At 41.0% G+C, this 26768-nt stretch overlaps 1 protein-coding gene across 1 annotated transcript in view; it reads left to right on the top strand.

Moving 5' to 3' along the window:
• The first annotated feature begins 13583 nt into the window (after positions 1 to 13583).
• Tmem38b (transmembrane protein 38B) overlaps positions 13584 to 26768 on the top strand; it is a 28404-nt gene continuing 15219 nt past the window's right edge. Inside the window, exons 1-2 of the mRNA XM_048338532.1 lie at positions 13584 to 13815; positions 19885 to 20041. Of these exons, the coding sequence (XP_048194489.1) occupies positions 13704 to 13815; positions 19885 to 20041 (269 nt within the window). The 5' untranslated portion in view covers positions 13584 to 13703. The remainder of the gene's footprint in view (positions 13816 to 19884; positions 20042 to 26768) is intronic.

The raw sequence follows: 26768 nt of genomic DNA on the forward strand, positions 1-26768 counted from the left end.
AGGGTTAAAAAAAATCAGTTGTTTGAAATGTAACATTAATTCACATATAAGTGAGAGCCCCTTATTTTTCAATAGAATCCAATTTTCAATTATAGTATCTGTGTTAAATTTACACTCGATCAAAAATTCCCTGGCCTTCATCTATTACAATAATTGATTATTGGAGTTTTCTCTTGTGGTTCTAAGTACAAATTACCTGAAGGCCTAAAACAAACACTACTACCTAGCTCTGCGTGTGTGTGTGTGTGTGTGTGTGTGTGTGTGTGTGTGTGTGTTGTGTGTTTTCCAGAAATAAAGGAAACACACAAAAGTCCAATTCAGAAAGTCCTGAAGTCAAATAACCAATGGACTTTGTTTTCTACAAGCAAACCCCTTATCAGTCTCTTGCAGAGATTCTAAGACCTTATCTCAATAGCCCAGATTATGAGGCTGACCACTCTCAGTGCTGAGTAGGAATCAAATGGACATTCTCTTCTGTCAGCCACCCCTGCTTTGCCAATCCAGATAAATCAATTAATGGGATGCAGAGCTGCTGTCTTGCCTTTCTTTTCCCTATGCTTACCTCCCTGAGCTCTCCCAGACCCCTCAGTCCCCTGCTTAATACCATCTAAGAGTCCTTATTTACAAGAGGGCTTGCAGGTGCAGGCATTCAGGCCTGGGCAGCGCAGGGGCATTTGTCCACCCCCCCTCCTATCCTCCAGGCTCCTTTCTTTTGTGAGACACTTTTCTTCTCTCAGCCTTTCAGACCAAAGACGCCCCTCAGCAGCTTCATCTAATCGGATTATGCTAATTTGTACTTCAGGAACCTAAACAGCACAACCAGATCTGCAGAGGGCTAAGGCCAGCAAGAGAGGGACCATGATTTTGTCACTAAACCTACCCCCCAAAAGTAAAGAAAAGAATGTAGATCCTGTGTTCAGCCACACAAAGCTGCTCCTCTGGGAAGTCCACGGAACTCTTGACAATTTAAAGTGCCAGGGAGCGTCTGTGTTTGGATAAACAGGGCGGAGCAAGGGCTACAGTGAGGGCACTGTATCTCCACGTACTGAAGTGAGAGGCTCCTTGTCATCTTCCTTCCCAGTCTGTTTGTATTTGCTCTCTTAGCTAATCAATACACACAATTTGGAACTGGAAGCTAAATGGTAAAATTCCTCTAACAGTATTTTTGGCCACTATTGAGGCAGGATAGCTAGGAGAAAGTGACAAATGAATTAGAAAATATATCAACGTCTAAGCTGATTCAGGCGCTGAGACAGAACAGAAAATGAGGCCAAAAACAATCGCTAGAACAGGAAGGAATTGAATCAACTGCACAAGAATAAAACAACCTTCCATGTTGTCCATTGTCCTCTCTTCTCTCACATTAGATGAGATGCAATGTCCTTGGATAAATAATTGGGTCCCAAACTACAAAGAGTTTTGCAAATCTGTCACCTAGAAGAAGTCTTTAAAAGGACCACAAAGAATAAATACCATGTCCCAAGACCCTTTGATTGTCAGGTCAATTCAGACCCATGAACTCCCGGCTTGGGTGTATAGTATGAAATCAGGCTAATTGAAAAGGTCCTAGGTGACTGTGCATCCAGGTAACTAGTTTTGAACTGCAAATCCCTAGCCCACTTAGGGAACATAAATATCCTTGCCTAATGACTGCCCATTGAGAGCTCTGCTTGTCCCCTTCTCTCTGTTAGGGAACGGAGTCATGAGGATATTAGATAAAGAGCAGAAAACAGCCTCAACAGCCAGATCAGCTTTAATGGAAAGTTGAAGAGGTGACCTGAGGAGAGTCAGGAGTCACCGGGTGTGCTGGCAGGCAGGGATGAAGGGACTCGAGTAGGGTCCTGTGTAAAGGTGGCTAGAGGGTACCAAGAGTTTCAAGACAGGCTTTGCAAGTTAGTGGTTTAGGCCTGAAGCAATTTACACAGGCCTCGCTTAGGAGCCTGTTGTGCAAACCCGCTGAGCAGGTCCCAGCTCAGCCAAGCATGGGAACTCAGGAACCTGTTACCTGGGGGTGGGGGGTGGGGACACGGGTTGAGGGGGATGGACTTGTTCCTCTTCATGGATTACTTTGAAATTCATTTTGCTATTATTCCAAATTCCCAAGGAACTGAAATTTGAGTTGAGCTTCTCTATTCTGTTGGAGAAAGCTCTTCTTGGAATACCCTCTGGATGACATGACTACCCATTAAAGATGACACTAGCTGCTCTGGGTGGGTGAAGTTGTCTGAGAGTTCATTGTTGACCCTCAGAACATGCACTCCGGTCTGGAAAAAAAAAGTTCCAGGTACAGAAATTAGAAAACACCTCAGTGAGGTGATTGTAATTCCTCTATTCTCGTTCTTCCATGTTGGTTGACTCTGCTAGTCAACTTCCACAACCTCCCACAGATGATTTTTATAGATGATTTTTGTAGATATAAGGATTTACATTTTACCAGAATACACAGCATAAGTAAATAACTTAATTAAAAAAAAAAACAGACTGGTAGGCTGAGGATGTAGCTCAGGGAGAAAGTATACCCTTAGCATGCATGAAGCTCTAGGTTCAGTTGCCAGTACCTCAATGAAATAAAATAAAATAAGTATTTTCCCAAACCCATATTTTCAAGTATTAAATCAGACTGACAAAGCTTATCCAAGAAGAATCCTCCAGTTAGTAACAGAGCTTCTGATTCCAAATCTCTTGCTCCCTCCACACTCCCAATCTGTTCCTCACATAAAGCTGGAAGGGACCTTGTCAGCAAACCTGTCCCCTCACATTTGGATAGGACCATGCACAAAATGATAAAAAAAATTTTTTTTAAACTATAACAGCTTTTTATAAGGTTTTTGTGCATTCATAGAGAATTGGGAAAACTACTTTGAATTGTCAAGTACGTAACTGAAATTGTTCAACTGGAATGATGTAGACAAGTCTTTGATAAATTTAGCCTGGAAATTTCCACATGGTTATACCAATTAATGTTTCTTCTCTTGGTCACGACATTAATAAACATTCTGAATTGATGTGTCCCACCCATCCCGTGTCTGTCCCTCTTTCCCTCACTGCCTTGGCTGATTGGCATTCAGTGTTTTGCTAATTAGATTCTAAGCTGGTTATCTCCTGGGGTGATAAAGCCTCAGCAGTGGGAGCCACCTTCCCTGGAGACTGTCTGCCACACACCTGTCCCTGTCACAGCTCACAGAGGAACGGGTTTCTCCTTCTCCAGAGCTCTCATTCCCTCAGGGATCTTTCACTGAGTTCCTGTTTCTGATCTGAGAGACCCTTGTAATTCACAGTTCATTTACAGAGCTGAAAAGACTAACTATCTGGAAATTAATGAATGATGGAGGCCTTTGCAGTCAATGCTCACTCATTTAACAAAGACACCCCTGCCCCCCCAAAGAGCATAAATACAGAGTGACATTCTTGCAATGACAGCCCCATTGTGAGAAGAAACGTGTATTTCATTGGTGCTCCTATTCTTTTCCTTACCCCTCTTTTTTTGTTTTTGCCAGTCCTGGGGCTGTCCTTGGACTCAGGGCCTGAGCACTGTCCCTGGCTTCTTTTTGCTCAAGGCTAGCACTCTGCCACTTGAGCCACAGCGCCACTTCTGGCCATTTTCTGTATATATGATGCTGAGGAATCGAACCCAGGGCTTCATGTATAGGAATCAAGCACTCTTGCCACTAGTCCATATTCCCAGCCCCCTTACCCCTCTTTTTAAAGCTAAAATAAATATTCTTGAGATTTCATAGCTTCAGATTCTAGTTGAGATAAGGACTGGGTAGGCAAGTCCACAAGACTCATCTCTAATTAATTACCAGAAATCCAGAAATGGCACTGTGGCACAAAATGGGAGAGCACTAGCCTTGAGCCAAAAGAGCTCAGGGACAGCACCAGGGCCCTGAGTTCCAGCCCCGTGACCAACAAAACAAAGACAAAAACAAGAGCATCAGAAGGAAATCACTCTACAGATCAGCCCATCAAGCTGGATGTGGTGATACATGCCCATAATCCCAGAAATTCAGATGACTTTGGCAAGACAATCATGAGTGTACGGGCAGCCTAGGCTATACAGCAAGACTCTTCTTTCAGAAAAGGGGGACTGTTATTTGAATAGTCCATCAAATAATGCCTGACTTGCTTATAGGACCTATTCTTCTATTTATTTTAACCAGGAATTTTTGTAAAGTTCATACACTTGACAGGCTTTTAGGAGATACCTGCTATACAAGACTAGTAGACCAGAGTCAACTTCTAAGTCTTCATTTAGCTGGAAGCTGGCCCACTGTGAATTGGGATTGGGGGGAATGTGCTTTTGCTGCCATATGAGTCATTAAGCGCCTTCTGGAAGAAATCTCTGTGTCAAGTCCAGGGAGGGTAGGTAAACCAGTGTGGTATACATAAACAGGGTGATAAGTCTAGTGCATGTGCCGGCCAGCTGTCTCTCAAACTTTTTTTTAAGCCTCTGGTTTGGGTTAACAGCTCAAGAGTTTTTACAATACCCTGTGCCTCCTGATGTTCTAGCACTTACCATGCTGTATATGTTCTGTTCATTTGTGTTTGTGCCCAACATAGAAAAAAAGATCTCAGATAGCCTGGAGGTGTTCTTTATTAAGAAGACATAAGCTTATGTATGAATTTTGACAATTTCCTCACAAATATCTTACAGGAGTCCAATGTAGGAAATAATTATTTGTAGTCATTTTTTTCATAGAGCTATTGAGTCATTCTCCATTTCATTTCTGGCTTGAGACTCTCAAGTGAAGGACGATAGGCATAAACCGCCATGCCCAGTTAAGTGTCTTTTGGATAGTAGCTGTTCCCTCATCGGGGAGATATCCTTGCTTTGCTCTAGCCAAGCGTTGGCATCAGTAGCTAATCATGCAGACCTAGTTCCTGAGGTATTTTCTTGATTTATTGCCTTGACTTTTTCTTGCCGGATCTTTCTCTTTCTGCTCTGGTAACATTTGCCTTTGTTCTGCTTATGCCATCTAATTATACTTCACTTGTCCCTAGGTTTGTGTGTTTGTTTAGTGTCAGTCCTGGAGTTTGAACTCAGGACCTGTCCCTGAGCTTTTTGGATCAAAGCCTAGTATTCTACCGCTTGAGTTCTACTTCTGACTTTTTGGTGATTAACTGGAGATAAGACTCTCACAGGCTTTTCTGGCTGGCTTTGAACTGAGATCCTCAGAACTCAGCCTCTGGAGTACTTAGGATTATAGGTGTGAGCATCAATGCCTGCCTCCTAGGTTGGATTTCCTATTCTTAGGTGTGCTCTCACTGACCATGCTTGCCAACCACTGCTCCAACTAGTCAGTCACATCCTGGTATCCAATTTTATCCTCAGCCTCACTTCTGGTTATGGGATTGCAACAACTTTTGGCCCAGTCATCCTAAACCGCAGTCTGGTAGGGAACATTCCCTTATTTAGAATATGTCTAGGCTAATCCTTTTTTCCAAGTTTGGTTTCAAACTTAGGTGAATTTAGAGGAGCAGTGGCCCTGTCAAAGATTTTCCTGCATTGATATGATCATATTTCAATATAAATTATTTCTAGCTGAGAGAATGTGAAAAGAGTGCTACTAGAAAAGCTCAGGAAGATGGCTTAAATTAAAAGCATCATCTTCATATATTTTTTGAAGTATTATTGTTATTCCTATTTGGGCATTCATTACATAGTACTATGTATAACACTAAAAAAGAAAAGGGAAGGAAAATTAAAACTCCTTGATATTGTTTTCTTGAGTGCCATAGATATTTGTGGAACTTTCTAAAGCCTGTGGGTATCTAAACACAAAAATTTTGTTCATTATTTCAATAAATGGGTCAAATAAGTCAATACACAAATATAGGTCTTTTTTGTGGTAATTTCTATGTAGTTAGATCCAAATTAATTATGCTGTCAAGAAAATATTATGCTGAAGTTCTTTATGACATTGAGTAAATTTTGATTAATCAGTTGACATTTGTTGAAGAATTTCTGTATACTAAGCACTGTTCTTTTTTTTTTTTGTAATATTACAATTTTTTTTAATTTATTTTTTGCCAGTCCTGGGGCTTGGACTCAGGGCCTGAACACTGTCCCTGGCTTCTTTTTTACTCAAGGCTAGTGCTCTGCCACTTGAGCCACAGACCCACTTCTGGCCATTTTCTGTATATGTGGTGCTGGGGAATTGAACCTAGGGCTTCAAGTATACAAGGCAAGCGCTCTTGCCATTAGGCCATATTCCCAGCCCCCTAAGCACTGTTCTTGACTTGCATTAACATACTTACTCTTCACAAAAACCATGAGCTCCTGAGTATTACTTTTGCCATTTTAGAAGTGGGAAAGGAAGCCTAGAGAAACTTGCCCAAGGTAATTTGGCTAGTAAATGGTGCCTCCTCTCTTAACTTCTGTATCTCAGTAATCCTCTGTATAACATGAGTGGTATGAAGGCGGAAGGAAAGGGACATCTAAGTTAACTTGTGAGACCCAGATACCCTAGAAGAGTATATCTTCATTGAAACAATGTTGTTATTCCTATGTGAAGAATAAAGACACAGCTTAAAGAGACTTAGCAACTGCCTTATCTAAGGTTACACAGTGAGTGGACTGTGTGTTCTGTTACCACCAGGCCTCCCAAGAGGAGAGAGTTCCCCAAATGAACTTGCTGTTGTCCAGAATGCAATTTGATATGTGGCTAATGTCTGGGTATGCCCAACGGGGAAAAGGCTGAAGAGGAGGCTTTGCTATCATGATCAGATGAGCCTCATTTGGAAGATGAGATACATAGTTATTGAGAGATTCTACATTATAAATAAACTGAAGGCCCCACTGAAAACATAGAAATGAGAACAGTTTTATACAGGGTTCTCCAAATGGTATTTCTAGTCTCATGGATTGGGGGAAAATGGTTTCCTAAGATTTAGTCACAGTGAGAAACTATCCCCTTCTTAGATAAGCATAACGCCCATAAGAAGTTTTCCTACTATTAAAAACATTTTCTTTAGGTTTTATTTATCTACTTACTTTTTGACAGGATCTCACCAGGCAGGCCAAGCTAGCCTCAAATTTGTAATCCTTTTGCCTCAGCATTCCAAGTGCTGGCATTATTACATGGATATTGCACAACACCTAGCTCTTTAGCTTTTATTATATATTATTATATCATTGTCAGAAATTTATTACAGACAGGGCACTGGTGGCTCATTCCTGTAATCCTAAGTACTCAGGAGGCTGAGACCTGAGGATTGCCGTTCAAAGCCAGCCCAGGAAGGAATGTTGTCCATGAGATTCTTACCTACAATTAACCACCATAAAGCTTGAGGTGGAGTTGTGGTTCAAGTAGTAAAGCACTAGCTTTGAGCACAAAAGCTCAGGGATAGTGCCCAAACCCTGAATTCAAGCCATACAATTAGCATAAAAAATTACCAAATTTTGCATGCAAAACTTTAAGAATATTCAGCTTCACAGGTAATAAATATAATAACAGAGTTTTGCATCTTGTGGATTTTATATTTTATGTGACTTACACAGATATGCAGAGATTTAAGGAATGTACAGAGATTAATAGAATTACTCCTTGGAATGCATCTTCCATCCATGCAGCCATATACTATTCCCATAACTGAACAATGACTTTCACAGTAGACTGAGAGATATCTGATATAGACACATTATATAAGACAGCTAGACAACTTCAGGCTCGAGCTACTGAGTTCTTATTTATTTGTGAGTTGTCAGTGAAGGCAGCTTATCTCAGGATGATTTCCCTCTGTAATTGATATGAGTCAGCACCCACCTGAAATTGCATTTGCTCTCCCTATATTTGAGTCCTCATCATGAATATTGTGTTGTTTTGACTGGGAAACCCATGTCTACCTGCTGCTGACAGACCACTCTTCATCTTGCTCTTCTTGGTCCTTTACTGCTCAATTCTTTCTTCACCTCCATTAGATTTAATAAATTCCACACTTTGCTTAAGCTTCACAGGATGATTTCTTATTGCTTATTCCAAGACACTTTTCAAAAAAGTGTCCAGTCATCTATGAAAGCCGAATATTCTGTGACTTAATGGTATCTGTCACTCGTAAACAGAGACAGATTCTAGCTGCCAGTGTTAACAACCACAGACAACTATGCCATAAGGCACTGGTGAGTGATTGTACTTTTGGTAGTCCTTGGACTAATGAAGGTTATAGATATTCTTTTGTAACTTTTTCCTCCTATAGTAGGATTTGAACTAGGGCCTCACTTTTGCTTGGCTTGCTTGCTTGGCTGACATTTGACTGAACATGAGCCATGACTCCAGTCTAGCCTTTTGCTGATTATTTTGGAGATGGAGTCTAGCTGACTTTTCTGCCCAGGCTGGCTTTGAACTGTGATACTTCAGAGCTCAGCCTTCTGATTAGTTAGGATGTCAAGAGTGAGCCACTAGTGCCCAGCAATATTGGGTTTCTATCACATATATTTGTACTTGTTGCATGTAGACAACATTTTTAATGTACTAGTTAATGTTAGAAGTATGAATGATATTATGGGAAGAGATTTTAGTTTCCAGTATAAGCAATAAGTGAGCACAGTCCTATTTTCCAAGACACAATGTCAAAGGACACTATTTATTTTTAGACACATGTTGAATCTAAAGAGACAAGTATATACTTGAATTGGTTTATTCCTTATACCTCATGTTCCCATTTACCACTGTACTGATCTAAATGTGATGGATATTTTGAGGGCAATTGATGCTTTCCAGTTCATTTTCCTTGGTAATTCTGAACATTAAAAAGATTGAGTTTAAAACACATGTACACTGTCTTGCATATCAAATATTAACATGGTATGATCAATATAGTTTGCAAATGCCTGACAAAATATTTACTTTAGAATGAAAATGCTTCACCAAAATGCTAAACATTAGAAATGCAACTGGCGGATCACAAGAGCCCAATAACTATACCCTTATGAACACATAAGATGATGCTAAGTGAAATGAACTCCATGTTATGGAAATGATTGTTATATCACTGTTGTAACTACTTTCAATGTGCTATGTGTAACCGTAGCTTCTATTATTGATGATCTTCTTATATCCCCTTCCTGTGGTATACCTGCACTATCTCTGTGTCTTATCTGAGTACGTTGGAAACCGGTATACTGATATTAGAACTAGGAAACTGAAAGGGAATACAAAATTGAGAGACACAGGGTAAAAAAAGCCAAACGACTACAAAAGCAATACTTGCAAAAGTGTTTGGTGTAAATGAACTGAACAACTCATGGGGGGAAGGGAAAAGGGAAGGGGGAGGGGGGATGAGAGAGGAGGTAACAAACAGTACAAGAAATGTATCCAATGCCTAATGTATGAAACTGTTACCTCTCTGTACATCAGTTTGACAATAATTTTTTTTTTAAAGAAATGCAACTGGCCCTTTAATAGGAAACTTTTTTTTTTTTTTTTTGGCCAGTCCTGGGCCTTGAACTCAGGGCCTGAGCACTGTCCCTGGCTTCTTCCCGCTCAAGGCTAGCACTCTGCCACTTGAGCCACAGCGCCGCTTCTGGCCGTTTTCTGTATATGTGGTGCTGGGGAATCGAACCTAGGGCCTCGTGTATCTGAGGCAGGCACTCTTGCCACTAGGCTATATCCCCAGCCCAATATGAAACTTTTAATCATGGACTTTTCATAGTCCTTTAAAAAGTTGTTATTGTCAGGTGTGGCACATGCCTATTTCCTACTACCTGGGAGGCTGATACAGTAGGATCAAAAGTTTGAGGTCAGCCTGACATAAATAGTCGATTCAAGGCCAGGTCTGGCTACAAAGCCAGACCCTGTGTCAGACAGGAAAAAAAAAGTTATTGTTCCCAAGGAAAAGGGATGCCACTCAGTGGCTAGAAAGCAGTATTGCAGGAAATGAGTGGATAGGTTTGCAGTTATGACCCTGGATTTCAGAATGCTACTACTAGAGCCAGGCAGAAGGATGAACAAGCAGAGCCCAAGAAGGAATATGAGAGCTGTTCTAGAATTAACCTGATGATTAATATTAGCATGATCATAATGTTTGTATTAATAGAGACACACAGCAGTGAAGAAAGTATGAGTCATTTATAAGCATAGGTTGGAAGCAGGGGTGATTTGTTCTCCCTACTTCACCATGAGATTATTTGGCAGTGGCTACAGACATTGGTTGTCGCAATTGGTGTGTGTACGTGTGTGTATGTATACGCTCATGCACCTCTTGGTATATGTACCAGGGACACTGCTAAACGTTTCATAATGCCTAGGACAGTCCCCCACAACAAAGAATTGTTAAGTCCCAAATCTCAATAGGATTGCTACTGAGAAGTCTGGCTTGTAAAAATTAGTTTCAGATGTTTTTGAACTAAAACAAAATGCCTTGAATGATTTAGTCAAAATTCCTTTTTCAGATGCTAATACCATTAGATCAGTTTTGTTTCCTAATGAGTATATTTGTAATCTGGGTTCATTTTAGTAGTGAAGAGTATGTCATTTTGTGAGTCCCTTTCAGAAGTGAGAAAGACGGGATTCTCCTGTGTAACTCACCTTCCCAAATGTTGCCTTTCCTTTGTACCAAGTCCAAGTCTTCCTTTCAGTCTCCACTTCCTTCTATTATGCCCAACTTATTAGCCTAAATAACCCGCCCACCTACCAGAAGCATACATATGGGCACATTTAAATTTTGGACAGAATTATTTTTTATGTGAAATGAAATTACTATTTTATGTCTTTTATATCTGTAACAAATCCAACCTATTTTTACAATTCTGTAATGAAACAAATGTCAAGTTGCTTTGATGAATTCCTTTCTGTTGTAATTCTTCTGTCTAGGTAAGTAAAACACTTGATTTATCATCTTAAAAAACCCCAACAACCTCTTTGGCCTTTCACTGTTGTCCTAGTGGTGATAATGAATGATGCTACACCCGAGTATGATACTGGCATCAATATATGTCTTATATATATATATATAAATATATATAAAAAATATATATTTTTTGCCAGCCCTGGGGCTTGAACTCAGGGCCTGAGCACTGTCCCTGGCTTCTTTTTGCTCAAGGCTAGCACTTTGTCAACTTGAGCCACAGCGCCACTTCTGGCCTTTTCTATATATGTGGTGCTAAGGAATCAAACCTAGGGCTTCATGTATATGAGGCAAGCACTCTTGCCACTAGGCTACATTCCCAGCCCCAAGATTACTTTTTATTAAATATTTTAATACCAGGGTTGAAACACATATTCTGTGAAATTTAAGAGTGCTGAAATGTAAAACTCTTAGTAAATAAAACCCAAGTTCTCTCCCTAAACTCACAATGTTGTAATTCTAAAGATAAGGGAACCTATAAAATGTGAAAAGATCTGAGTTGAATATAAAAGTATAAATCACCACAAGAATTTCTTATTTCTTTAGTCTTAGGAGAAAATGGGCTAGCGGTATAAAAATGCCTCTTTAGATGAAGTTCTTTACAGAAAACCACACATGAAAAACTGTTTTTAACAAATACACTCTTCTTAAGTAGTGAAAGTGGATATGGACTACATTTTAAGTATTCTATTAGCGCTCACATCTCTGTTTTAAAGTACCTGTCAGGAACAATTTAAAGGGGAAAGATGGGGCTGGGAATATGGCCTAGTGGCAAGAGTGCTTGCCTTGTATACATGAACCCCTGGGTTCGATTCCTCAGCACCACATATATAGAAAAGGCCAGAAGTGGTGCTGTGGCTCAAGTGGTAGAGTGCTAGTCTTGAGCAAAAAGAAGCCAGGGACAGTGCTCAGGCCCTGAGTCCAATCCCCAGGACTGGCAAAAAAAAAGGGGGGGTGTACTTTGTCTTGGAGAGTTCAGTCCATGCTTTCCTGGCCCCCCAAACTTGGGCAAACATCACAAAGTTGGTAGTCCTCTTCTAGACAGACCCGGGGCCAGGAAAGGGCCAGGAACAAGCTATCTCTAAGGAGCTGGCTCCTGTGACCTAATTCTTCCAGCTGGCCTTGCCACTCCCCAAAGTTCCCAGAACTTCCCAAAATAGGACCCAGAGCTGGGACCTAGCATTCGTGTTGAAACCATATCAAGTACTTCGAGTCTAGGGAAGTAGCCTCTGGTATTCAGCCAAATGCTTAGTATAGAGCAGGAATGCAAAAAATACAAGCTAAATGAATTAAAAGTTAAAACATTCAGATAAAACACACGGCAAGTGTCAGACCCTATCCTCCTTACAGCTCATGCCCCCTTTTACCTACCTAGCTACATATTGCTGTGTCTTTTCAACTTGCTGGTAGCAGCACAATCTGCTCACGTGTCAAATAGAAATATGACAAATAGGAATATGACAAACTCAACTTTTTGTTCTTATCCCTCTTCCTTATTTCCTAGTTTGCTCTCTCTCTCTCACTCTGTGTGTGTGTGTGTGTGTGTGTGTGTGTGTGTGTGTATGTGTTTTCTTTCAGATATGGTCTTGATTTTTACCCCAGCTGGCCTAGAACTGTGATCTTTCTACCTGTGCCTCCTGACCAGTTGGGATCAAACGAAGATGCTCACCAAACAAGATGCTGTTTGGTGAGATGGGGTCTCACTTTCTTTGATGTGGGGTGGGTTGGCCTTGAACCTCAGTATTCACCATCTCTGCCTCCAAAGTAGCTGAGATTACAGGGTGAACCACTGGACCACAGCCACTGCTGCCTTCTCCTCTCTTCCTCTTCTTCTTCTGACAGGCAAGGCTCTTTTTTACTTCCATTACAGGTGTTACTGATATCTCCTCAGTTCTATTTTTACAGCCTCTTTTTCTCTCTTGGGTTCTAGTTCCTGCAACTCTTAATCTCCATTACCTTTTACTTGGACCAGAAAATACTTCCTGCTTCTGTCATCTTTTGACCAGTCGCTTGCTAAATTTGCTTCTTGAGTGTACCTCCATGGTCCTCTCCATTTCCTCCCTGCAGCGCCCCTCTCCCCCCCCCAAAAAAACTAACAACCACCCATAAGCTTGTACAAGAACAAAACTTAAACCCTGGAGACAAACTTCCTGGCTTTATTAGCTGCCATTCAAGGATTTAACAACTTATTTTTCCGACTTCACTGCTCATTTTGTGATCTACTTAAAAATATCTTCATCTCTCCTACCATGGATAGTCCAAAAATCATGTCACCTTACCCATGTGTCTGAAGCTATCATTCTCTCTTCCCAACTGCCTTCACGTGGCACCCCTACTTCTAAGGCTTTGTGTCCTTAAAAATAATAAATCCGGGGAAAAGGCAACTTTGATGAAGACAGGAGACTATCTTACTTTTTGAAAATATCTTCACTAAGCCAGTGTGACCATATGTGGCCGCTTAGTTTACAGAATGCTCTGACGTGAGGCTCTTGCTTTGACTCCAGTAACAGCTGTCCCGTGCCGGTCCCCTAGCCAGCCTGGAAAAGGAAAAGCTGCGCGACCCTTATTAGAGGACCCCAGGGCCCCGCCCTCTCCCCGCCCCCTCGCCCGTCCTCGCTCATAGCCACGCCCTCTCCACGCCCACTCCCCCAACCGCCGCGCGTTCGCAACTCGGGGGGAAGGTGCGGCCCCGCCCCTCGCCCCGCCTCCCGGCGGCAGGGCGCGTGCGCGGAGCTCTGTCCGCGGCATCCCGGAGCTGCGGAGCGCGGCCCGCTCGGCCGTCCCCTCCCCCTCGCCGGGCCGCGCCGGAGGGGAACCCGTCGCCTCGGCCGCTCGGGCCCCCGAGGTCCGGCGTCGTCATGGACTCTCCGTGGGATGAGCTGACGCTGGCCTTCTCCCACACTTCCATGTTCCCCTTTTTTGACATCGCCCACTACCTAGTGTCGGTGATGGCGCTGAAGCGTCAGCCAGGTGGGTGCGGGTGCCGCGGGCCCGTCCCTCCCGGTGCCCGCCGCGGGGAGGCCGGGGAGCAGCGGCCCCGGGCGATTCCGAGAGCCGCGGGGGAGGGGGGCAGGAGCAGGCTCGCCCGAGGACAAATGGGGAAACTGAGGCCGGGGAGGCTGCAGGCCCGGGGGGGAGGGGGGGAGTCTGCCCTGTCAGTGGCAGCTGGCCAGGCCCGGGAGCTGGGACGGAAGCGCGGCCCTCGGCCGCCCTCCTCCCCGCGGTGTCCCCGCACCGTGTCGCCGCACCGTGTGTATCCGAGGCGGAGCAGCGGACCCGCCACACAGCAGTGTCACTTAGTCCCTGGCAGTAACCCCGTCCGTGTCCACTGGATCCGAAAGGCCCCGCGTAGGACGCCCATCTTCCTTGCCTTAAGTCCTGGCTGGCTTAGCACGTCGAGCAGAGCGAGTGGGGTCCCGATTTCACAGTCACGGAGGACACGGCAAGCTTCAGTCACAGGGCAGCTCGAGGTCTTCCCACAGCATTCCCCCTTTAGCATTCCCTTGTTAACCCGGGAATCCAGGAGCAGAGCTTGTCTTTGCCTGTATTTCACATTCACGTGTTTGCTTCTGCGTGCTTGGTTTCCTAAGTTACTCCGCCTTTTATTTTGTCTGAGGCTCCTTGAGGTCTGGCATTTGTTTCCACGTGCGGGCCTGGCCTCTGCTTTTTAGAGCTAGGTGAAGAGTAAAGGTTGTGTACAATTTTCTAAAGCTTTGGCTCTCTGAGTACTTTTTACTTGCTTTGGACTTTGTAGTTCAGTCTCACTCATTGATTGTTTTTTTTTTTAACCTTCATAAATGGAATTATTCCTGCATTAAAGCAAGATAGGTAATTGGTGTAATATATTGCTTCTTTGATTTGAAAAGCATTTTGTTACCACTTCTATCCAAAAATTGACATCCTTTTGTATTGACTAAGTCAGAGATTCTCCTAAGTATAGTCCAGGAACCTACAGAGTTCCTTGTCACTTCCAAGTTATTTATTTTCATAAGAGACCAGATACTGATGTCTTACACCTGTAATTCTAACTACTTGGGAGGCTGAGATCAGGAGGATCTTGGTTTGAGGGCTGGTGGTGTAGCTTAGGTGATAGAGTCCCTGCCTAGCAAGTATGAAGCCTTGAGTTCAAATCCTAAATATATATATGTGTGTGTGTGTGTGTGTGTGTGTATGTATGTCTGTCCATATGTATATGTTGTATACATATATAGGGATTTAAGTGTAGATGTACCCATGGGTATGTATCCAAATATATCTGTTATATATATTTTCCTAATATTCAGCTATTGCTCATGTTTTTCACTCCCACTTTCTCACAAGTGTTCAGTGAGGTTTGCCAGAGGCGACATGACTTGTGATGTTGTTGGAAGGCAGTGAAGCAAATATGAGACTCCAGCAAGCTGTTTTCTACTTGAAGTCAGGCTTTAAGGAGATTTGCAACAATATATGTGTGTGCCCTGTCTCTCTAGATGATTTTTTTTTTTTTTTTTTTTTTTTGGCCAGTCCTGGGGCTTGGACTCAGGGCCTGAGCACTGTCCCTGGCTTCTTCCCGCTCAAGGCTAGCACTCTGCCACTTGAGCCACAGCGCCGCTTCTGGCCCTTTTCTGTATATGTGGTACTGGGGAATCGAACCTAGGGCCTCGTGTATCCGAGGCAGGCACTCTTGCCACTAGGCTATATCCCCAGCCCCTCTCTAGATGATTTTGCTCTGGAAAAAGTAGCTATTTCTCATTACGAATACATGATCTAGGCTAACATTTAGTGCACTCATAATTTTGCAAATCAGAACATAAAGAACTATTTTAAACTGTTGTTATAATTTCCAATATGTTAAGTATTGATACATGTAATTTCCATAAAAATTCTAGAGTCCTCAGAAATGTTTTATTTTTTTTTAAAGATATGATTGCATACATTATCTCATTATTATTTATTTAGTTATTTTTGTTTGTCCCGGGGCTTGAACTCAGGGCCTGGGTGTTGTCCCCGAGCTTTTTTTGCTCAAGGCTAATGCTCTACCAGTTTGAGCCATGGTGCCACTTTGGATTGATTTTCTAGTGGTTAATTAGAGATAAGCGTCTCCTGGACTTATCTGCTCAGGCTGGCTTTGAACTGCTGTCTTCAGATCTCAGCCTCCTGAGTAGCTAGGATTACAGGTGTTAGCCACCAGCACCCAGCACTGTTTCTAATATACAGTTCTGTTTTTGGATAAACATAGTCATGCCACTACTATCACAACAGAAATAAAGAACACTTTCCTTACTCTTCTCCAGTTCTCTTCCCCTTTATAATCAGCTCTCTGCCAACACCTGGCAAGCATCCATCTAACTTATAGGGGAATAGAAGGATCCCGAGACACCCAGATTTGAAAATTACTTGGATATTGGATATTATTACAGTATTAAGCATGGAGTGAAATATTTTTTTCAGTATTAGTATTTGTAGAGAGGTTAAAAAAATGATAGAACTCACACAAGTGTACTTAAGCTTTCACCAGAAAAGCAGCAGCCTATATCCTATGACAACAGTGGCTATTGTCAGTCTTCAGTGTCTTGTCATTTCCATCATTAGAAGACAGTTTTCACTTGCATTGGTCTTGGTTACTAATGATTTTGTGCTTCTTGGGTTTATTGGCAGCTTGTATTTCATTCCTGTAAATTGCTTAATACCTTTTGCTCATTTTTCTATTGAACTGTAGATTGTTGCTTACTTTATTACTTTGTGTTATCATGGAATATCAATTCTATTTGTGTATGCAGGCTTTTTTTCTTAATTCTTGCTGTCTTTTAACTGTTTACATTGTCTTTTATTTCAGAAGTGAAAAAATCCTAATAGTTTTAAATCTACTTTTTGGTGTGTGTCAGTTGTAGGGCTTGAACTCAGGGCATGGGTGCTGTCCCTGAGCTTTTTTACTCAAGGCTAGTGCTCTACCATTTGAGTCATAGCTCCACTTCTGGCTTTCTGACGGTTAATTGGAGATAAGAGTCTCATGGACTTTACTGACCAGGCTGGCTTTGACCCATTATTCTCAGATCTCAGTCTCCTGAGTAGCTAGGATTACAGGCCACTGAAGCCTGGCTTTGAGATGTTTTAAGGAAATAAAATTACTTCCGTAAATCACATAGTTAATAAATTATAGAGCTACCACTTGATTCCAGATTTCACGAATTCCAAAGTTTCTCAACCAGTCTCTGTTGTTTCTCTGCAGACTTATTTAATGTTCCTGGTTTCCCAACATTCACAATTTCTCAATAACTGCCATTTGATGAGGTTTTTCTTCCATGATTCTCAAATCACAAACTAATTTCTCTTCTGTGTAGGGAATCAAACCTATGAACAAAGATTGTTCTGCATGTAATCTGGGAGAGGAACAGTCTGGATATACTGGACAGGAGTCAGTAGTGTTCAGGTTTCCAGTCTTGAATTATCATCAGTGTAAAAACATACAGAGAAGTGTAAATGTCATACATGTATACAGCTCAATGAATTATTCAAAATGGACATACATGTGTGGTAAATATCCAGATAAGAATACAACATTCATCATCTCCAAATCATCCTTTGCTAAATAATGTTATCAGCCAGAATAGGTTCTATTCAATGTGGACACAGAAAGGATATTTCAGAAGTGACAATCCACAATTTATTTCTTGGAATTTGGAGAATTTTGCTTGAATCTGTCTAAACCCTAACACTGCATTCTTTTGAATAGGTGTGTTGTGTTCCTTAGATTGTTAAAATTTTGTTTGTACCAATAAGAAATCAGCATGTAAATTTAAAAAGTCAAATGTAATCAATGAACATATAATTAATATAGTTAAATAATCCTGATTATCTTATGATCTATTGATTGAGACTGGTTTTCAGTAACTTTTTCTCCTAGATTTTCCCGAGTAGCTCGGATTACAAGTGTGCACCTATAAAACTGACTCCTTGTCTGGATTTTTAAAATGTGTGTATATTATCTTTTTTAGGATCACTTGAATGGAAGTTTGGGGGCATTTTGTCTAGTTATTTCTCATTAGAGTGTGTATTTTTTTTTTTTTTGTCAGTCCTTGGGGCTTGAACTCAGGGCCTGGGGCACTGTCCCTGAGCCTGTTTGTGCTCAAGGCTAGCACTCTATCATTTGAGCCACAGCACTAGTTTTTGGGTGGTTAAGTGGAGATAAGAGTTTCACGACGACTTTTCTGCTCCCACTGGCTTAGAACACGATCCTTAGGTCTCAGCCTCCTAAGTAGCTAGGATTTCAGGCGTGAGTCACCCTAGGGTGTGCATTGTAAGCACCACAGTACTGCTATCAAAATAGGAAGTTTAACTGTTACGTAATACTTTTATCTAGGCCTTAGGCAGTAGGTTTCATCAGTTGTCTGGTAAGGTTTTTGGTAGTTATTTCTTTCCTAGTCTAGGATAGTAGGACATGCACTGCATTCAGTTGTTTTTGGGGTGGGAAATCCTGACAAAAAGAACCCAGAGCTTGTTCATGTTAGCCAAGGGCTTCCTCACTGAGCTACACCTCCAGTCCCTAGTTTCTCTTTAGTGGCATTTAATTTGGAAAATTAGTTGTGTTTTTTTCTTTCTTGATCTCAACATTTTAAACACAGAGGCCAGGTTTCCCCCACCCCCCACACCCCAAAATAGTCTTCCATTTGAGCTTGTCTGCTTGCATTAATTTAGGTTATCTATTTTTGGTACAAATATCACAGACATGATGATGTGCATCCTATCTGGAACCACTGGATATTATTTATATTGATGTCTACAAAATTCTCCACTCCAAAATTTTCTACTTCTTTCTGTAATAAATAATGCATTAGGGTTGGTTTTATTGTGATCGAAATATTTAATTCATCCAAAGGTGAAATTTTTCTATTTCTCACCTGTCATGTTGAAAGCTGAGTTCATTCATTTCAGCCTCTTATATTTTCTGAAGTATAGGATTATAAACTGTTCTTTATATGTCATTTTGACGTATTGTCTCTGTGTGCTTACAGTAAGAGTTGGGATGAAGGGGACAGTAAGCAGGAAGATTGTTTACAAATCATCTGTTACTAGGAAACTGGCAAGTAGAATCAGAACAGCTATTTTCAACATAGTTTAAGTCATTAAAAATGCTTCTGGGAATGAGACATAGTGGCTAATGTGTGATTCCCTTCTACTTGGGAGGCAGAAATTAGGATAATGTGATTTGAGGCCAGTTTGGGGGCAAAATGTTAGTGAGAATCAATCTCCATGAACAAACCAGGCCAATGGCCTATGTCGGAGGTCCAGTACATGACATCCAAGGCTGACCTTGGATAAAAATCTGAGACCCGGGGCTGGGAATATGGCCTAGTGGCAAGAGTGCTTGCCTCATATACATGAAGCCCTGGGTTCAATTCCCCAGCACCTCATATACAGAAAATGGCCAGAAGTGGCGCTGTGGCTCAAGTGGCTGAGTGCTAGCCTTGAGCAAAAAGAAGCCAAGACAGTGCTCAGGCCCCGAGTCCAATGCCCAGGACTGGCAAAAACAACAACAACAACAAAACACAACAGCAAAAATCTTGAGACCCTATCTGAAAAAGGACTAAAGCAAAAAGGGCTTAGGAGTATGGCTCAGAAGATAGGGCCATCCCCCTAGCAAATGAGAAGCCCTTAATTCAACTCAAGTACCACCAGAAAAATAAAAGTTTCCAGTCTTTTTTTTGGCCAGTCCTGGGGCTTGAACTCAGGGCCTGAGCCCTGTCTTTTTGCTCAAGGCTAGCACTGTACTTTTTGAGCCACAGTGCCACTTCCGGCCTTTTCTGTTTATGTGGTGCTGAGGAATCGAACCCAGGGCTTGGTGCATGCTAGGCAAGCAGTCTACCACTAAGCCACATTCCCAGCCCTCCAGTCGTGTTTTAAAGATAGGGTTTTTACTGATTCTGATTGGCACACTTATGAATACTAATTGGTTGCTGAAAATTATGAATTTAAATTTATTTGTCCAGTGCAATAGGCACTTCCTTGGGTCTTATTTACTAAAACATCCACCCATCTGAGACCTTTTGTTTGCCATTTCAGGAGCAGAAGCGGTGGCATGGAAGAATCCTGTGTCAAGTTGGTTTACTGCCATGCTGCACTGCTTTGGTGGAGGAATTTTATCCTGTATACTGCTTGCAGAACCTCCACTAAGGTTTCTTGCAAACCACACTAATGTTTTACTGGCATCTTCAATCTGGTAAGCTGCTGCTATGGTGAACTGTGAGACATTTCAAAAAATGGTTTTGTAAATTGTTAGTAAAATTAAATTACATTTCTTATTGTTCTTGAGAAGTTAATGCATATGTAAGAAAAGAAGCCAAATAGTGCCAAAGGTTTTAAGTGCAAAGCTTATTTGTAGTCTTTCTCCTCTTCTCCCAGAGACAGGTATTATTATTAGCATTGTTTTACATATATTTAGTAGAAACACTTCAAACAGGAGAGGACGTTAAATATTTGGCCACAGACAATTTATCTGAGAACTCAACTCATGCATGAAATTAGATCATGATAAGAATCATGAGGTGACCAAACAAAAAAGTTCCAGTGACTTATTGTTATGACTCATACAGTTCTTGTCACACTGTGTTGTGTTATTTAGAGCCTTATTTTGAAGTGATGAAAAAAATGTACAATTCAAATCCAAGTATCCTTAAGAGGGTTGATCAATTAAATTAAGATATATAATACAAATCATTAATGCATGTGGGAAAATAGAACAATGAAACCTACTGAAACAATTAATATTGCTATTATTTTTTGCTAGTCCTGGGGCTTGAGCTCAGGGTCTAGGCACTGTCCCTGAGCTTTTTTGCTCAAGGCTAATGCTCTGCCAGTTGAGCCATAGCTCCATTTCCAGTTTCTTGGTGGTTTAATTGGAGATAAGAGTCTCAAGGACTTTCCTGCCTGAGCTGGTTTCAAACTGTATTCCTCAGATCTCAGCCTCTTGAGTAGCTAGGATTACAGGCATCAGCTACTGATGTCTAACTGTAACTAGTTATCAAAAGAGATATTATAAACAATAGTAGCAAAGGGAAAATAATAGTGGGAGCCCCTGGCAGTAGAAATAAGGAGAAGTAGTTTAACATACTTGTTGATGTCTAATATTTATTGAGTTGCTACTATATGTCAACAAATTCTTGTCTTTTCATCATTTTTTTAATAAGCATCAGCTCAGTTGTACAAGGAGGTTTCACTTTAACATATCTGTGTATTCACACAGTATATGTTGCTCAGGCTCCTGCCTTCTACCCTTCGCAAGACATTCCCAACAAGCTTCACTGTTCCATTTTCACACAAGCACTTAAAGTATACTGACCATATTTGCCACTTCAAAATTTCTTTTAATGGAAACATGCAGAAAACAAGAGACAAATACATGGATGAATGAATCGTTATAGGGTCCATTCTTACAATTGCCATTCAAGAGCTACAACTTTGTCACTTATCACAAAAGTCTTTCCTTTGTGTGGCATTATAATCACAAACCCCTTCTCACCTTAAATAATCCTTAAAATAGTATATCATTATCCTAAGTATTATGGGAACCACTTCTTTGCACATTTTAATACTCTGTGGGAATATAGCTTAGTCATTTCTAGTCTAAATTGTCTGATTGGCTTTCTTTTGTGACATTAACACCCTTTCCTATTTGATCTCTATAATTATGACTTGGAAATTGCAAAATGGTCATAGTCTAATTTTATCTTTTTCTTTATCAATTACAATATGGTTGTGAATAGATATTATTGCCCTACCACCTATTATCTGATGAGCCAGCTATACAGTTCATGTATAAAAGGCATGCCAAATGCTGGATTCTTTTCCTTTACTGGCCAGGATGAGGCAAATGGCAAGATGACCAAAGTAATTTCTTTTAACTTCTTCAAAAGATGAGCAGTGTTGGGGCTGGGGATATAGCCTAGTGGCAAGAGTGCCTGCCTCGGATACACGAGGCCCTAGGTTCGATTCCCCAGCACCACATATACAGAAAACGGCCAGAAGCGGCGCTGTGGCTCAAGTGGCAGAGTGCTAGCCTTGAGCGGGAAGAAGCCAGGGACAGTTCTCAGGCCCTGAGTCCAAGGCCCAGGACTGGCCAAAAAAAAAAAAAAAAAAAAAAAAGATGAGCAGTGTTTTAAAGAACAATAGTAACTATGAACTCATGAAGTAAATACATTCCCAAGGTCTCAATTCATTTTTTGTTATTATTTTTGTAATAGTGGTTGTAGTTAGTTTCCTCTTCTAGTTGTAGGAATTTGTGTGTGTGTGTGTGTGTGTGTGTGTGTGTGTGTGTTTCTTTTACAGTGCTGGTTTAGTAGTCATGAGCTCCTTTTATTTTTGTTTATCATGGAAGGTTTCTGTTTCTCCTTAAATTATGCTGGTTATGGTAATCTAGGCTAATAGTTGCTTCTTTTCATCTCTTGGAATATATCATTCTATATTCTCCTTCTGATTTTCTGTTGAGAAATCTTTTATTATATGGGTTTGTATTTATATGTGAGCTATTGCTTCTTTTTTCAGCTTTTAATACTTTTTCTTTGTTTTGCATATTTAGTTTTAGCTTTAAGTATAATGTAACTCTTGAAGAGTTTCTTTCTTTCTTTCTTTCTTTTTTTTTTTTTTTGATTCTGTTTCTTTGGTGCTCTGGAATCCTCTTGTTTGTGGATAAGCCTCTCCTCAAGAAAGAAAGAAGTTTTCTGTGATTCTTTTTAAAAAATGTATTATCTATGCTTTTAATTTGCTCCTTTTCTTCTACACAATGATTTGTAGGTTTGATCTTTTAATAAAATCCCAAACGTCTTGCTTATTCCATTCACACTTTCTTAGTCTTTTTCTTTGTCTGAGTGTTTTAATTCCTCTACTACAGTCTCATGCTCTGTTTTCAACTGTCCCATCTACTAGCAAGGCTTGTGACTTAAGTTTTACTTTGGATTATTAAGGTTCTCATTTCCAGAATTTCTGCTAGACTTTTAGTTTTTCAGGACTCCCTTATCACTGAATTTACCTTTTATATTCTTCATTGCCTTCCTTATTTCATTGGACTATTAATTTAAATTCTTTTTGAGTTCTTTCAGCAGTTTAATGATACCCTCTTTGAATTAATTCCAGTGATTATACATCTCCTCTTTAATTTAGTTGGTCTTTTTTTTTATCATTCTTTTGAGTTCATTTGTTGAAAATGTATCAAATGTAACTATTGTTGAAGTCTTTTATTATTGAGTTAATGACTTTTGGAGGAGACATTTTACCCATATTTTTTGTGTTTCTACATTGAGATTTATGTATATGTGACCAGCTTTTTGGCTAGAGATTTAATCTCCTGTGTACTATTAGTTGACATAATCAAAATGTTTAAGCACGACTGGGTAGCGGCAAGCTTGTGTTGCATTAAATAAATAATGTGGAAATCTAAGAACTTGCTAAAAATAAAGATTACAAAGATTGTGGATGGGGCACAAAGAGAAGAATGATAAGAGAGAATGATTCTTTTTTTTTGGCCAGTCCTGGGCCTTGGTTGGACTCAGGGCCTGAGCACTGTCCCTGGCTTCTTCCTGCTCAAGGCTAGCACTCTGCCACTTGAGCCACAGCGCCGCTTCTGGCCGTTTTCTGTATATGTGGTGCTGGGGAATCGAACCTAGGGCCTCGTGCATCCGAGGCAGGCACTCTTGCCACTAGGCTATATCCCCAGCCCCCTGAGAATGATTCTTAATTGTGGATGAAAAGAAGAAATTGGGGAAGATGACATGGAAGGGAGAAGATATGGTTAAAGAATATTAGTAGGTAGGTATAGTGGCTCACATATAAAGACTGAAAGAGAAGGCAGAAATGAGAAAAAAGAAAGGAAGAAGCTGGGTGCCAGTGGCTCACGCCTGTAATTCTAGCTACTCAGGAGGCTGAGATCTGAGGATCACCATTCAAAGCCAGCCTGGGCAGGGAAGTCCTTGAGGCTCTTTTTCTCCATTTAACTACCAGAATAATGGAAGTAGCGCTGTGGCTCAAGTGGTAGAGCACTAGCCTTGAGCTGAAGAGCTCAGGGACAGGGCCCAGGCCCTGAGCTCAAGCCCCCACAACCACCTCCACCCTCTCTCCCCCCAAAAAGTGAGAAAGAATAGTACTCAAAATAAAAAATAAAGGCAAAGATAGTAATTTTTCTTCATTGTTCTCTTAAGTAGTTTGTGCCTCCCCCACTGTGAACTGATTAGTAGAGTACATGACATCTTTCAAGACTTGCCTTGGTGGGACAGAGAGAGCCCTGAGGTAAGGAAAGGCTCAGAATAGAGCAGAGCAGTGGGCTTTCAATTGTACAGAAATTCTCATTTTATGTTCTTGTGCTGGCTTCTGGACCCAGTTCCCAACCTTCCAAGCACCAGATACTCCACATTTGGCCTGAGGCTTCCTCTGCCTCTTCCTCAGACCCACCAAAACTCACAGGCTGCCTTTTTATCTTTTTTTTTTTTGTGTGTGTACCAGTCCTGGGGCTTGAACTCAGGACCTGAGCACTGTCCCTGGCTTCTTTTTGCTCAAGGCTAGCACTCTGCCACTTGAGCCACAGCGCCACTTCGGGGTTTTTCTATATATGTTGTGCTGAGGAGTCGAACCCAGGGCTTCATGTATACGAGATGAGCACTTTAGCACTAGGCCATATTCCCAGCCCCACAGGCTGCCTTTTTAAAGCAAACACTGGTTCCCAGCTCAGAGATTGCTCTATGTTTGCTGACCCTATCCTGGTACTCTGCTTAGAGCTCATGCTGCTGAGGCTAGTGGCAGAGCCCTGCTGATCTTCAGGATCTCTATATTTTGACTTTGAAGAGGGTTCTGTGATGTAGTGAGTGTGGTCTGGTGGGGTGGAGGAGGCAGCCAGATTGGAGATGGGATCTCAGGGGCTTTTCTTAGCTTCCTCCAGATGCCCTCAGACTCTATGCTTTGACAACACCTACCTGGCCCATGTGCCTGCTCCTAGCTGCCAGCAGCCAAATCTACTGTGCTATCAGCTCTGACTTCCTTAACTCTTTTAGAGGAGGGTTGCAAGTGAGAACAGCTCTGCTTGATTAGGTTTGTCTAAGAGGAGTGATGCCACTCAGTTGCCATTTTGCCTCAAATTGTGGAAAAGAACTCCGTAAGATAATGCCAAATAATTTCCAGACTAGTTATACTAATTTATATTCTTGCTGAATGACACCAACCTAAGAACTGGACTCTATCCCTTTTATGCATAAATACATGCATTCTCTTCCTCTTTGTCTTTTCTTTCGTGTATGTATGTGTGTGTGTGTGTGTGTGTGTGTACGTGTACACATGTGCGTGCATGCTAGAGTCAGGGCTTGAACTCAGTGCCTGTGAACTGTTCCTTACCTTTTTCACTCAAGTCTGGTACTCTACCACTTGACCCACAGCTCCATTTCTGGCTCTTTGGTGGTAAATTAGAGATACAAATCTCACCGACTTTGTGCCTATGCTAACTTTGAACTGCAATCCTCAGATCTCAGCCTCCAGAGTAGCTAGGATGATTCCTCTGTTTTATTTTTCCTCATTTCGTACACATAACATCAATCCTAAGGTTTGTGTTTAGCTTATTTTTTAGAGAAATTTCTACCATATAGGAATAAACAATAGATTTTTAACTTTTTTGCTGTATTAAATTTAATCATTTATTCTATGGTGCTGGAGATCAAACCCAGTCCTTATGTAACTAGAAGCTCAGACTATAGCACTAAGCCACAAGGATTCAAAGTTATGGTATTTGGTTTGCTTGGGCAGTGAATTGCTTTGTATTCTGGAAAGAAAAACATTGTCTTTGTTCTCACATATGCTTAAATATAAAAGAATGATGCTGGCTTAGAGACACACTATTTTCATTTTTTATAAATTGGCATGGATTAGCTGTGAAGTGGTGATTTCATTGTTATATTTGCATGCATGCAGCATATCACAACCACTCTAACCTTCTTTATTTCTCTCCCTTACTCATTTCACTTTTTCCTAAAACAATTTCAAGAAGTTTCATCATTCTGTTTTTATAATTGCCAACAATTTATTTCAGCATTCATTTTCTTGTACCCTTGATAGCACTATTCCCTTTGTCTATTTTCATTTTTAAGGTTATGATATTTAGAATAAATTTGTAATCTTTGCTTCACTTTAATTTGGTAGTTAAACATGTTTGGAATATACTTTATTTGGAATATATCTTTGTATTAGAATGTACTTTAAATTGTTACCCACATGTCTTTTGTTTTCTCCCCCATAGTGTAGACATTTAGAGATTAGCACCATCTACTGGCAAAGAGAAATGATAGCAGGTTAGGTCCTAATAAACGGAAGGTTGTATACTTTCATAAGACATTTCTTTTGTAAAATCTGTTCCTAGAGGAAATGCATATTTTATATTCTAGGTATTGATTTTTATGCTCTGTTATGCATCTCTTAAACTTCCAGTATAACTTATGATATATTGCACATATGTATGACTGAGAATGCATTCACATGAGGAAAAATACATAGTTATGTATCACTCCATCAGTACTGCCCCCCCCCCCCCCAGTGTGGGGCTTGAATTTGGGGCTTAGGTGCTGGGGCCTAGGTGCTGAGCTCTTTTGCTTAAGGTTAGCTAGCACTTTACAACTTGGAGCCACAGTGCCACTCACTGGTGGTTAATTGGAGCTAACCCTAAAACCTGGTGGTTAATTGGAGATAAAGACTTTCCTGCCCAGGCTGGCTTTGAATCATGATCCTTAGATCTCAGCCTGTTGAGTAGCTAGGATTACAGGTGTGAGCCATCAGTGCCCAGCTTGTTTGTTTTTGAGGTAATCTTGCTATATAATATAGTCCAGACCAGCCTTGAACTCACTGTGTAGTCCTGGCTGTCTTTTTCTTTTCTTCTTCTTTATTGTGAAAGTGAAGTACAGAGGGGTTACAGTTTCATATGT

This window comes from Perognathus longimembris, chromosome 1 (genome assembly GCF_023159225.1).
Source record: "Perognathus longimembris pacificus isolate PPM17 chromosome 1, ASM2315922v1, whole genome shotgun sequence".
Lineage (NCBI taxonomy): Eukaryota > Metazoa > Chordata > Mammalia > Rodentia > Heteromyidae > Perognathus > Perognathus longimembris.